This window comes from Molossus molossus, unplaced genomic scaffold (assembly GCF_014108415.1).
Source record: "Molossus molossus isolate mMolMol1 unplaced genomic scaffold, mMolMol1.p scaffold_m16_p_21, whole genome shotgun sequence".
NCBI lineage: Eukaryota > Metazoa > Chordata > Mammalia > Chiroptera > Molossidae > Molossus > Molossus molossus.
This window is the reverse complement of record NW_023425357.1, coordinates 6,733,612-6,745,934: the sequence shown is the minus strand read 5'-3', so window position 1 is coordinate 6,745,934 and position 12,323 is coordinate 6,733,612. Positions and strand designations below refer to the sequence as shown.

Below are 12,323 nucleotides of genomic sequence, written 5' to 3'. Positions count from 1 at the left end.
GGCTCTGTACGCTAGACTGGGAGGATCTCTGAGCTTTGACTGGCGTTTTCTTTACCCAATTGGTACATGGTACCCCCAGACGGACCGCCTCCATTGCCAATGAAATCTCCTGGCGGGGTCGCGGTGGGCGGGCCTAGACCTCCGGTATAAGGCGGTCTCGGGAGAGTGCGGAGAAGGGGGGGGGTCTCGGCGGCTCGAGGAGTAGGTGCGGGTGAATATGGCGGCAGCCGAGGCCGCGAACTGCATCATGGAGGTGAGCGTCTGGAATGCTGCCGGGGGTGGGGGTCGGTTCGGGGGTCGGTGTTTTATGGTTCCGTCATAGAGAAGGGGCTGTGAGTCGGCGGATTTGAGTAAAGGCCTCCAGCCGTACCGAGGGGAGGCCGCATGCTCCGGATCCGGGGCCACCGTTTCAGTGCGGGTTCCCTAGCTTTCCGGGGCCTGCCAAGCGGGTGGTCTTGTGCCCCTCCCACGTGGAGGAGGGCTGGGGGCGCTTCCGGCCTGGCCCCCACGTGGCCGCGGCGCGGTGGGTGGGGAGGGGGTGTGCCATGCCCGGTGGCCCGGCGGGCTCCACGTGCGGGACAAAGGCCCCGCCCCCGGCCGGGGGAGGGGCGCCCCGGGGGGGCGGGGAGGAGGCTCTCACCCTTCTTCAGAGGCCCCCAGCCTTTCTCCCGGGGATCGCGACGTATACTTCTGGGTGGGACTGACTTGGGGGCCTCCAAGAAGTAAAGGGTCTCTTGGGAGGGGCAGTGTATCTCGACCCTCTACAACCCCCTTCCGAGGACTGGGACATTTACTTAAGCATCGGTCCAGGTTTCGTGCACTTTTGGGTTAGGATTGGAGGAAGACAAAGAATTGATTTTCTCCAGCCCCCCCCCCCCCCCCGTTTCCTGTCCCAGGATTCTCCTCCGCCTGGGGCTTTGGGAGCTGGGGGATGGGGTATGCCCCTGTGACCTCTCTCTGGGTGGTGGTGGGGCTTCTAGCTGAAGATCTTTCCCGATAAGGTCCCAGGCACCCCCTTGTGGCCATTTCTGGGTGTGTGGGAGGGACATCTTTTTCATGGGGCGTGTCCCAAAGCCCACCTCCCCGTTGGAGCCCTCCCAGGCCAGTGGAGGGAGAGTCGGTCTGCTGGGAAGGGCATGTGATGGAAGCTGCGAACTTGACCCCCATTTCTCTCCCCTCCACATTCGTGAAGGTGGGAGATGTACTCCCCCTCCTATAAGCCCAGTTTGAGGGTCCTGAGCCTGGATCCCTGAAATGGTTTCCCAAGATGTTGGTTCTTGTGCAGCCATGTGGGGTTAGTTCCGGCGCTGTGTTTCACGCTGTTTGGGGCTTGTCTGGCTGTAGTATCAGTGGTATTGAGAAATGGGCCCCAGTGGGAAATCCCCTCACCACCCACCATTCTTCATAGGTATCCTCACTGGCTTGGGAGAATGGGGGTGAGGCTTGGAGCCCCGTGAGTCATTTCCCTAACCTCATGCTTTTTGGAGCTTGAAGGGTGGTCACAGTTGGAAGAGATGTAATCTGATGGGGCCTCTGAATTTTCACCCCTTATCTTGTGGCATTCTCTGGAGTGGGAGGTCAGCTTCCCAGGGTCACTCCAATGACTCCCATCCCCCTTGGCTCTCTCCTGGACCAGGGCCTGTATGGGTGGAGGAAATAGCTTCCCCAGAGATTGCCTCAGGATTTGGACTCACACCTGGAGGCTTCCAAGCCTGGGATGGGTGTGTGAATGGAGGCAGATGGGCTCCAGGGTCCAGAGTCTGGCCTCTCCCCAGGGACTCGACCTTTCTAGGTAGAGAGTAATAAGCAAAGAGATTGGCTCCAACTGCTTTTATTCAGGGCTTCTGAGCCCAACGCAGGAGCTAGGGGTCAGGTTGCCAGCTCTGGTGGGGTGCTTGTGTGCCATACCTCCATCCTGGAATTCTCTCATAAAAGAGACTGATTTCCAAAAGTGGCAGATGTCCAGTGGTATACCCTGCCAGCCCCCTCCCCCAGCTACTCATGGCACCCCAGCATGGGTGTGTGTGTGTGTGTGTCAGGAAGTGTCACCTAATCTGGGGGGATTAGATGATGGGAGGGGAATGACAGCTGGCAGTGCCTATGTGCCCAGTGGGTGCCAGTTCCTCTGGGCTGGATGGGGGAGGTGAGTATGGTCAGGTGCCTGGCCAGAGAGGGGCAACGTGGGAGCAGTCCTCCATCTCTCCAGCCACAGCTGAGACAGAATCCCTTCTCTTCTTCCCCCACTTCTCCCACCCCTTTTTGAAACAACCCTGCCTCATTACTTGCTCCCTCTGCCACCACTCCCTACCAAGGAAAAGGAAAATTGCAGGAAACACCTCCCCTCTTCCAAGAGCCAGGGTCCCCTGGCCTGGCTTGCCCCTAGCCACTCCCAGTAGCTAATCCTTTCTCCCTGTTACTCTCTCCTAGAATTTTGTAGCCACCTTGGCTAATGGGATGAGCCTCCAGCCGCCTCTTGAAGAAGTAAATATCCTTTTGTGAGACCCTTCCCCACATTAAGATATCTTGCCACACATCAGGCCCTTTATAGTGGTCTAACCATGATCCCTCTTGCTTCAAACCAGTTTTCCCCCTGCCCTCAAACACTCAGTACAAACTCCCTCCAGATTTGTGGCCCCCACCTGGCCTTCCCCAATACTGTGGCTGCTTCCTTAACTCCATTTCCAGCCCCCCTTTGCCCTTCCCTGTGTCTGCCCCAGTTCTGCCTTCCCCTCCCCTCCCCTGCTGTGGGCTGAGCTAGAGACGGGGGCAGAGAGACTGGAGAGATGGTAGGCGTGGCTGAGGTATCGGGGTACTCCCCTGGATGGTGCTCTGGGGGGTCCTGCAATAGGAATATGGGATTTTAGATTTGGAAGTTCTGGGGGAGGCAAGGTGGCAGGTGGGGGCTGTAGGGTATGTCTTTGGGGGTTTATTCCAGGGAGAAGTAGGTACTTGGAGGCTTAAGAGGCTATGGAAGCCCCCAGATTTGACCCATGGTCCTATCCTCCTTCTCCCAGGTCTCCTGTGGCCAAGCAGAAAGCAGCGAGAAGCCCAACGCTGAGGACATGACGTCCAAAGATTACTACTTTGACTCCTACGCTCACTTCGGTATCCACGAGGTGAGTGTGGACAGCTCCTGAGGCTGCTGAGTATTTGGGAGGGCTGGAACTTAATTTCCCACGCATGCATTCTGCCTTCCCTGTCAGCGGGCTGCCCCTCTGCGCATGCCCAACACTCACCCTGGGGTCTCCTCTCCCAGCGGTTACCTTGGAGACCGAGGTTAGCCCCGAGCTCTTCAGTACCCCTCCTGGGAGGCTGCGGTGGGAGCACGCATGCCTGGCTGAGACTGCGCTGGAGGTCAGGGCCTGCCGGTTTCTGCCGCCCTCTAGTGAGCGGCAGTGGGATTGTCCCCCGGCTGCTCATGTCTGGTGTACAGATGGCTTCTCTGCTCTTGTACACTGGAGTCTGGGGCCCCAGAAAGTAGCTGGGATGAAGTTCTGAGAATTTCTTTCTTTCTTTCTCTCTCTTTCTTTCTTTCTTTCTTTCTTCCTTTCTTCCTTTCTTCCTTTCTTCCTTTCTTCCTTTCCTCCTTTCCTCCTTTCCTTTCCTTTCCTTTCCTTTCTAGGTCAGTGGATTAAGTTACTGAGGATTTTTTAAATTCAAGGATAGCTGGGGCTTAGGAGGCAATGGTGGAATCTGGCTAAGATGGGAGCTTAGTCTATCCAGTCTGATTTTATGAATAGGGAAACTGAGGCACGTGGAAAGGAAATAACTTGTTCCAAAGGGATTAAGCAAGTGGGAAGGCTGAGCTCTAGCTGTCAGCGTGTCAGAGGCCAGTACACGCCAATTTCCAGGTGGGAATGCAGGCGTCCTCATGGTATCTTTGTATGCCTTCTCCCCCCTCCCTCCAGGAGATGCTGAAAGATGAGGTGCGCACCCTCACCTACCGCAACTCCATGTTTCACAACCGGCACCTCTTCAAGGACAAAGTGGTGCTGGACGTGGGCTCAGGCACGGGGATTCTCTGCATGTTTGCTGCCAAGGCCGGGGCCCGAAAGGTCATCGGGGTGAGTGTCCTGGACAGCTGGGTGGGCTTGGGCCTTGGGATGGAAAGAGGGCCCCTTGGGGCTCAGGGATTGGATGGAGGGAGTGGGAGGTAGAATGGGACTAGGGGGGGTCTCACCCTCCCTTCTTCCTGGACCCCAGATCGAGTGTTCCAGTATCTCTGATTATGCGGTGAAGATCGTCAAAGCCAACAAGTTAGACCATGGTGAGCCCAGGAAGAGAATGGGTTTGTGGGAATGGAGAGGGTAATCCCAGCTTCCCTGGGCCCTTGGCAAGAGGGTGGGGGCCACGGAATACAAATTCAGCTTTTCCTCTCCTGTGGGCTCTGTGCTGCCAACAGCCTGAGAATTCACCCTTCTCAGAGCCTATAACCTGATGATTGGGTTCTACTATCTTAGAACTTGAGTGTTGAAATTGCAAACTTGGCACCTCACTCTTAAAACTTTAGGGCAAGAAGCAGTCTAGGTTTTTCAATGAATAGAGTCATGTGGTTAACACCTGAAGGCCTATAGTGAGCAGTCTCTCAGCTGCCCTTCTCCGAGTTCGGCCAACATTCCATGTAAATGTTCTTACATTCATGTGCATTGTTTTTTTTAATCCTTATCCAAGGATTTCCATTTATCTTCAGTTAGAGTGGGAGGGAAGAAGAGAGAGAGAAAGAAACATTGATGTGAAAGAGACACTCAATTGGTTACCTTCCGCACAACCCCGACCAGGGCCAAGGACGAACCTCAACCAAGATTACATGCCCGTGGCCAGAATGGAACCCTCAACTCTTTGGTCCATGGGCCGATACTATAAAACTGGCCAGGGCAGTGCATTATTTTTACACAAGTAGTATTTCATACAAGTCTTTGCCCTTTCTTTCTCTGTCTGCTTATCACAGAGTTTAACATGTTGCAGGATGTTGAGGGAATCTTATTTTCAATATGCACATATTCCAGCTTTTTTAACCAGATTCCTAGTAATGGGCATTTAGCTGCTTCTGAGAGTTTCATGCCCCCACGTATAACTTCATTCCATAAATGAACTAGTATATCTGTAAGGTCAGTTTATCAAAGTAGGATTGCATGGGTCAAAAATGTAAGTTTGGTAGATGTTGCCAGATTGCTTTTGAGTTCCCACCTGCGAGGTTTGAGGGGCAGAGAAGTTGGGAAGAGGTGGGTTTTCTGGATGTGAAGGCTCCTAGCATTTCGTTAGACTGAAGTGGTATTTTTTTAAATTTTAGAATAGTATAATGAATCCCCCCCCCCCAAGTACCCATCACTCAGCTCTGAATATGTCCTTTGGAAACAGAGTCCAACTGTGATGTCATTTAAATTCTGCTGTGTGTTTTTAATAGATGACCGTGCTGTTAGCGGCAAAACATTAACATCACCTAATACCTAGTCCATGTAAAATTTCTGCTTCTGCCTCAGAAAATATCTAGAGCGAATGAATTTTAAAACTGAGTGAACAGGGTGTGGCTTCAGCTCGCAGAGTTCTTTGAAGATGCCCAAACGTAGCCCCAGCCCTTCCTTAGAAGATAAGGGCTGCCCCAGTCAGGTCCCTGGGCCCTGGACCCCCAGGGGGAGGTGATCGGATGGGTCTCCTCAGGGTTGGTGGCATGTGTCTCTCTGCCCCTACAGTGGTGACCATCATCAAGGGGAAGGTGGAGGAGGTAGAGCTTCCAGTGGAGAAGGTTGACATCATCATCAGCGAGTGGATGGGCTATTGTCTCTTCTACGAGTCAATGCTCAACACCGTGCTCTATGCCCGAGACAAGTGGCTGGTGAGGCTCTGGCGGGGTGGGAACAGCAGGCTGGGGTCCTTAGGATGTTTGTTGCATGTATCAGTCAAGGGCCGGGCAGAAAACCGAAGCCTTGCTAGGTATTTCCCTCATAGTGGACTTAACACGGGATTAACAGCACAGGTGTTGGAAGGCCCATGACCAAATGGAGTATAACAGGCTTTGGAAGCCAGACGGTGACAAGGAGATGGTACACTGTCAGGAGGGAGCTAGTGCTGGAAAGAAAGCCATAGCAAGGCAGAGGGATGGAGAGGAACTAGGGGGCCGTGATCCCTTCAGGTACTCAGATCAGAGGAGGCCTCCCAAGGGAGGTGACTGAGATCTGATCAAAGGATGGAAAGTAGCCGCAGAGGATCTGAATCTGAATGGAAGAACACGCTGGACGGAGGATTTCAGTTAGTGCAAATGTCCTGGGGCAGGCATGTGCTTGCTGTGTGTTGAGCAGCAAGGAAGCTAGAGTGAAAGAGCCTGGAAGAGCAGTAGGAGGTGAAGTTAGAGGTGGGGGGTGGAGGGGCCTTTTCCAACCTGTGGGGCCTTGTCGACCCTCATGAGACTTTGCTTTACCTTTCAGAGGAGCCAGGGAGTGTTTTGATTCCCTCAGAACCTTTGAAGGACAGGGTCTGACTTAGGTGCTCCTGGGCACCACTTGGCAGCCATATGGGGAATGGGCTTGGGGATGAGGGCAGAGCTGGAAATACATGAGGCATTGCAGGAGCCCAGGTGGGGAGTGTCTGGCGCAGACCAGGGTAGGATAAAGAGTGGGTAGATAAAGAGCCAAATGAGCGAGGTCTGGGGGCAGTGTTGCCAAGGCCCCCGCATCCTTCACACCCTCACCCTCCCCTTCCACAGGCTCCTGATGGCCTCATCTTCCCAGACCGAGCCACACTGTACGTGACGGCCATTGAGGACCGGCAGTACAAAGACTACAAGATCCACTGTGAGCTCGGGCCCAAGGAGCTCATGGGGTGGGGCGGGCTGGGCCGGACCTGGGCACCCTGGTGTGCTTACCCCTCCTCCCTGCCTCCTCCCCAGGGTGGGAGAATGTGTATGGTTTTGACATGTCTTGCATCAAAGACGTGGCCATCAAGGAGCCCCTGGTGGATGTGGTGGACCCCAAGCAGCTGGTCACCAACGCCTGCCTCATAAAGGTGAGGGGATGGGCATGGCCAGGTGTCCCCCAGGGTTGGAACCAAAGAAGAGCTAGTACCTGTCCCCCATGTGAGACATCAGGGTGCAGAATGCTGGCCTGAGGTCTTGGGTTCCTGACTTGTCAGCCAGGGTAATGCTAGAGACCCAGTGAAACCATGTTGTCCATTAAAAAGCTTTGTGAGCCAACCAAGGCCAGTGGGTTCCAAGATGGAACCCACAGAGATGAGCTTGCCCTGCCCGGGGCACATTCTCCAGAGGGAACACCTGAGGCAGGGAGCTAAGGCCCTCAGCCAGGGCTTACCCTCTGGGGCACAACAAATGCAAGAAGCTGGGGCCAGGACGAGTTTATCCACATCGATAAAGAATGCTGTGACGGCCCTGACCGGTTTGGCTCAGTGGTTGGAGCGTTGGCCTGCAGACCAGAGAGTCCCGGGTTTGGTTCCCGCTAGGGGCACATACCAAAAAGAATGCTGTGACTGCAATCATCTGTTGAGCCTCCTCCCCACACGTCCGTCCCAAACGTCACTTCTTGCTTGGGGCAAGCAGAACCAGGTGGAGGAGGCAGGCTGTGCAGGGAGCGAGGAGAGCGGCCAGACGGCCTGCCTCAGAAGCACCGTTTCGTTCTGAGTGTGTGAGGAGCTGTGAGGGTTTTAGGCAGGGCTCTGGCGTGATCTGATTGACTTGTTTCAGAAGTGTCGTTTGGCGGGGAGGATAGAAGTAGGGAGCCTTTTAGGAGGCTGCTGCAGAGGGAAGGCGATTGTGGCCTGGGGCAGGGTGTGGGCCACAGAGAGGGGTAGACAGGCAGTTCAAGTCAAGTGGTCAGTCCAGGAAGTAAACTGTCAGGTTTGAGGTTTGGATGTGGGAGAGAAGGGAATGGAATCCAATAGCTGCCCCCACCCCCACTTCCCCCACCCCCGTTTGCCTTTGGACCCTGGGCTGGATGTTGCCGAGTGGGGCTCATGGGGCCTGTCCCGCAGGAGGTGGACATCTACACGGTGAAGGTGGAAGACCTGACCTTCACCTCGCCCTTCTGTCTGCAAGTGAAGCGGAACGACTACGTGCATGCCCTGGTGGCCTACTTCAACATCGAGTTCACCCGCTGCCACAAGCGGACCGGCTTCTCCACCAGTGAGTGCCGGGAAGGGGTTCCGGAAGCAGCCAGAGGGCGCCTCCCTGGGGGCCGCGCGAACCCGTGTTCCCACGCAGGCTCTGCTAACGAGCTGGTTCTGCCTTAGTTTCCCCACCCACAAAACCCAGACAAGTCCCTCTGAGGCTGGAGGAGGGGGGAGGGATTCATGGGCAGTAAACAGTCATTGGGGGATGTGCCAGGCAGGGGGAAGGGCAAGACCAAGGTGCAGTTGGGGGCAGGAGGCCAGTGGGCTGACCTTACCCTGCCCCCAGGCCCCGAGTCCCCGTACACGCACTGGAAGCAGACGGTGTTCTACATGGAGGACTACCTGACGGTGAAGACAGGCGAGGAGATCTTTGGCACCATTGGCATGCGGCCCAATGCCAAGAACAATGTGAGGCTCGTGGGCAGCTGGGGGTGGACTGTGGAGGCACCTCTGCCTGTCTGGCACTCTTGGGGCCTGTCTTTGGAACACAGATTATATTGAGCACCTACAGGAAGTGGGGCCCTGGGGACCCAGCCATCATCAAACCCCTGCCCTCCTGATGCTTCCAATCTAGATGTGGGACACACGTAAACGACAGCTGGAGGTGGCTGTCAAGCTGGGAAGGGGTGGGCCAGAGGGAGAATCCGGTTTCCAGGGTTTCCAATTCTGGGCATGGGGATCCAGGGAAGAAAAAAAAGACTGTTTGTTCCTTCTGCACACCTGGCAGGATGCAGCTGCCATCAGCTGAGACATGGGGGGACGTAGGTCTGGGGCAGTCAGGAGCTTGAGCTCAGCCAGTGCGTGGGAGGAAGAAGGGTCTGGATTCCTGAGTGAAGGGGAGTGTTCTGTGCCAGAAATACCACCAGGCCAGTGTGAGGCTAGATGGTGCCCAGGTAGCCTGGATGGAGGACAGTAGCCCAAGCCGCACCCACTTTCTAAGGGAGATGAGCCCTTTCAAGCACGGACTCGCAACCAAGGACAGTTTTGTTGTACCCCAGAGGATATTGGTCACTGGAGACATTTGGGGTTGTTACAAACTGGAGAAAGGGGGCCTCTGGCAGGGAGGGCACAGAGGTCATTGAGGTCATTGGTGACTGTCCCAGCCTTTCCAGGGAGCTGGGTACAGGAGGGGGATGGGTGTCCAGGAAGCTTAGGAGCAGAGGAAGTGGGGACAGTGGGTTGGGGCCACTGAGTTCTGTCAAGTTTTTCTGGAGGAAGAAGTGTGCTTGAGAGGGATTCACCTCTGCTACGAGGAAGACGTGACTGTTTGCTGATGGGAGTGGTTCTGGTGGAGAGATAGTCATGAAGCAAGAGGCAGAGCAGCCCAACTCTGTCCCCTAGAAACCCGGTGGATTTGAGGGTGTCACGTGTAGCTGTTACTGGGAGTCAGGGTTCAGGGCAGATGCTGGGGGTGAGACCAGCAATGTGGCATTTCCATTCTGGACACGGGCTAAAAGCAGGCCTCCCCTGAGTCTCCAGGGAGGGTGTGTAGACAGCTGGTGGGGACACAGCATCTCAGGTGTGCCGGGCTTGCACCCCCTGCTTCCTGCTGGCTCGGACAGTTCTAGGTCCCTGTCTGCCCTGTCTCCGGTCCCCCTCATGTGCACCCTCTCCCCACAGCGAGACCTGGACTTCACCATTGACCTGGACTTCAAGGGCCAGCTGTGTGAGCTGTCCTGCTCCACCGACTACCGGATGCGCTGAGCCGGCGCCCGGTTTCTCCCACCCCAGCCCGGCCGGCCCTGCACAGGCCCAGGGGCTGCGGCATTCTTAGGCGGTTTCGGGCTCCCCCTTCCTCTCCCTTTCTCAGAAGGGGGTTTTAGGGGCCTGGGTCCGGGGTGGGGGGTTGGGTGGGGAGGGCACATCGTGATTGTGTTTTTCATAACTTATGTTTTTATATGGTTACATTTACGCCAATAAATCCTCAGCTGGGACAGCTTGGCTTCCTGGGGGCAAAGTGGGGTTGGGGTTCTACCTGCAGGTGCTACGGTGCCATTCTGAGCAGTCCGGAGTAACTGGTTGATGGCTGTAGGTCTCTGTCCTCATTCTCTGTCTGCGTCTGTCTCACCATAGCCCTCTCTGAATCTTGTCCCAGCTCACCCCTTAGATCCCTCCCAAGATCTCTCCACCCCAGCCCTCTCTGGGGAGAGTATGTTCCCCCATCCTCCTCTCTTGCCCACTATGGCACTGTTCCTCTTGTCCCCACTGGGCATGGTTCTGCCCCCAGCTGCACTGCCAGGCTGGGGAAGGGTTGGAGTGTGGGTCCCCAGTACAGCTGGGCCCTGAAGTTTCCCAGAAAGTTGTCTCCCTGCCTCCCCCAACGCACGTTCTTTTTCTCTGGCTGTTTTTTCAGTCCAACACCCTCCAAAGCCACGCCAGGGCTGACTGGCAGTGATACTGCCTGGCCCTGTTGCAACTGGGGAAACTGAGTTGTGTTGGGGGATAGAATTCCTTGTTAGGGGTCTGTGCCTGCTTCCTCTGGCCTGGCTTGGAACCTGGGGGTGGGGGATCATGGGGGGTGTCAGGGCATCAGAGCCTCCCTACATCAGGTAGACACCAAGGCCCAGCTGACCTTCCCAGTGGCCCAGGGGCGCTCTGCCCAGTGTCTACTTGCAGGCATGGCGACTTTGTCCACTTGTCCTTCCCCATGGCCTTGTCCACAGAGCCCCCTGGTCTCCCAGGACGCTGCCCACACAATCTGGGTCACAGGCCTTGCTACCAACCTGCTTCAGTGCAGCCGGAGCCTGAGGTTTATGTGTGCCTCACCTTTGCCTACACCTGTTCTGTTCTCCCAGAGTGGTGTCCACACCAGCTCTGTTGACACTCAGACTGCCTTTGTCGCTATTCCCAGGTGCCAGTCTCCAGGGGTGAGGCCTGGTCTACACAGGAGCCAGAGCTTCCCCACCCCTTTCATTAAACCACTGGCAGGTGTCAGCTGTCCCACCCTTCTTCCTGGGTCTTAACAGGATTACCTCTCCAGAGGCTGTAGCCCTCACCACCACCAGTACAGTCACGAGAACCCGTGGGTCTGAGTTCTCATCTTGCCCTTTTGGCGTGGTGTGGAGACTCCCTGTTTTACCCTCTTGGAAGGTGGGGACTGGTCTCTGACTCCTTGAGCTCGGTGGCGCCGGGGAAGAAGATTATCCAGGGGGCTGGGGGCGGGGTGGGCGGGGCAAGGCTGCACCACAGAGGGGCTGCCTCATTCCCGAGTTTTGCTGGTGACGCCCACACCCTCCTGTTGCTTCTGGCTTCCTCCGCCCTGGAGGGCCCAGACTCCAAGAGCAGGTGAGAATGGTGGTGGCAGGGAAATGCGTCCCCCGGGCCAGTGTTTTCAGTGGAATGGGAAGGCGATCTCATTGTGCCCTACCCTACAGAGCCCCACTTCTCCCGTGGCTCCTGTTTGAACGCGCCCCCCCCCCCATATCATGCTCCTTCCACAATCCGCCCCTGTGTTTCCTGGGCACATGCTAAATATACCATCTGCCAGAAACCCAGTAGTTCCTCTCAACCTTCACCAAGGAGCTCAGGGAAGTCCGGCTGTAAGCCCAGGCAGCAAAGGCTAGCGCAGTGCCCAGCTTGCTGGGGATGTTGGGCCCATCTCTGCACCTACCCTGGCCACAGTTTACCCATCTATATATTGCGGCCATGACCCCAAGTTTCTTTTCCCCTAATTCCATGGGGGCTCACCCAGAGATCGTCTCGTCCTAAACCTAGCCCTTCGCTGTGACTGGACTGGACCCAGGGGCACACCAGAGCCAGCATGGACAAAGAATATTAACGTCCAGACCCAAATAAAAGACAATTTCCCTATTTCGGTCTCTGTTCTCTGTGACCTGCCAATCTGATCCCGGTCCCTAATATATTTTTCCCCTTTGTCATACACGTTTTCCCTCCTGGAAGTTCCTTTGACTGTTTAACTCGAACTCAACCCACTGTAGCCCCCTCCTTCGCATCAGCTCAGTCCATGCAGTTGCACCTTCTGTGGGGTGGTTTTTGTGGGTCTATCCCACCCCAAAGCAGTTCTCTTCCCTCCCCGGATGGTAGGACTGCGATTCGCTCCAGCTCGATACCCCACGCGCCGTGACTAGTATACCCAGAGGCAGGCTGTGAGTGCTCCCTGAAGTGAAAGGAGCGAGCTCCTCGAGAGGGCGGACTGGGGAGCCCAGGAACCTGGGCCTCAGGAGAGATGCTGATAGAACGCAGGAGGC

The 12,323-nt window shown here is 55.9% G+C and overlaps 1 protein-coding gene across 4 annotated transcripts; it reads left to right on the top strand.

The window, feature by feature from the left end:
* The first annotated feature begins 92 nt into the window (after window positions 1-92).
* On the top strand, window positions 93-10,048 carry PRMT1 (protein arginine methyltransferase 1). 4 transcript variants are annotated; one of them, XM_036275009.1, is made up of 11 exons: window positions 169-253; window positions 2,428-2,481; window positions 3,015-3,116; window positions 3,909-4,064; window positions 4,204-4,267; window positions 5,691-5,833; window positions 6,701-6,788; window positions 6,884-6,999; window positions 7,978-8,128; window positions 8,402-8,523; window positions 9,736-10,048. In XM_036275009.1, the coding sequence occupies exons 1-11, from the start codon at window positions 218-220 to the stop codon at window positions 9,817-9,819; spliced, it is 1,116 nt and encodes a 371-aa protein (XP_036130902.1). In that variant the 5' UTR covers window positions 169-217; the 3' UTR covers window positions 9,820-10,048. The 4 variants fall into 4 exon arrangements, with proteins under 4 accessions (XP_036130903.1, XP_036130902.1, XP_036130905.1 ...); XM_036275010.1 differs by lacking the exon at window positions 2,428-2,481 and having other exon boundaries at window positions 93-253; XM_036275012.1 differs by lacking the exons at window positions 169-253; window positions 2,428-2,481 and adding an exon at window positions 2,697-2,786.
* Window positions 10,049-12,323: the final 2,275 nt, after the last annotated feature.

Coding starts and splice junctions, on each gene's coding strand:
- PRMT1 (XM_036275009.1), top strand. CDS start 218: ATGGCGGCAGCCGAGGCCGCGAACTGCATCATGGAG. Junction 4,268..5,690: donor AGCCAACAAGTTAGACCATG/GTGAGCCCAGGA, acceptor CTGCCCCTACAG/TGGTGACCATCATCAAGGGG. Junction 8,524..9,735: donor GGCCCAATGCCAAGAACAAT/GTGAGGCTCGTG, acceptor CTCTCCCCACAG/CGAGACCTGGACTTCACCAT.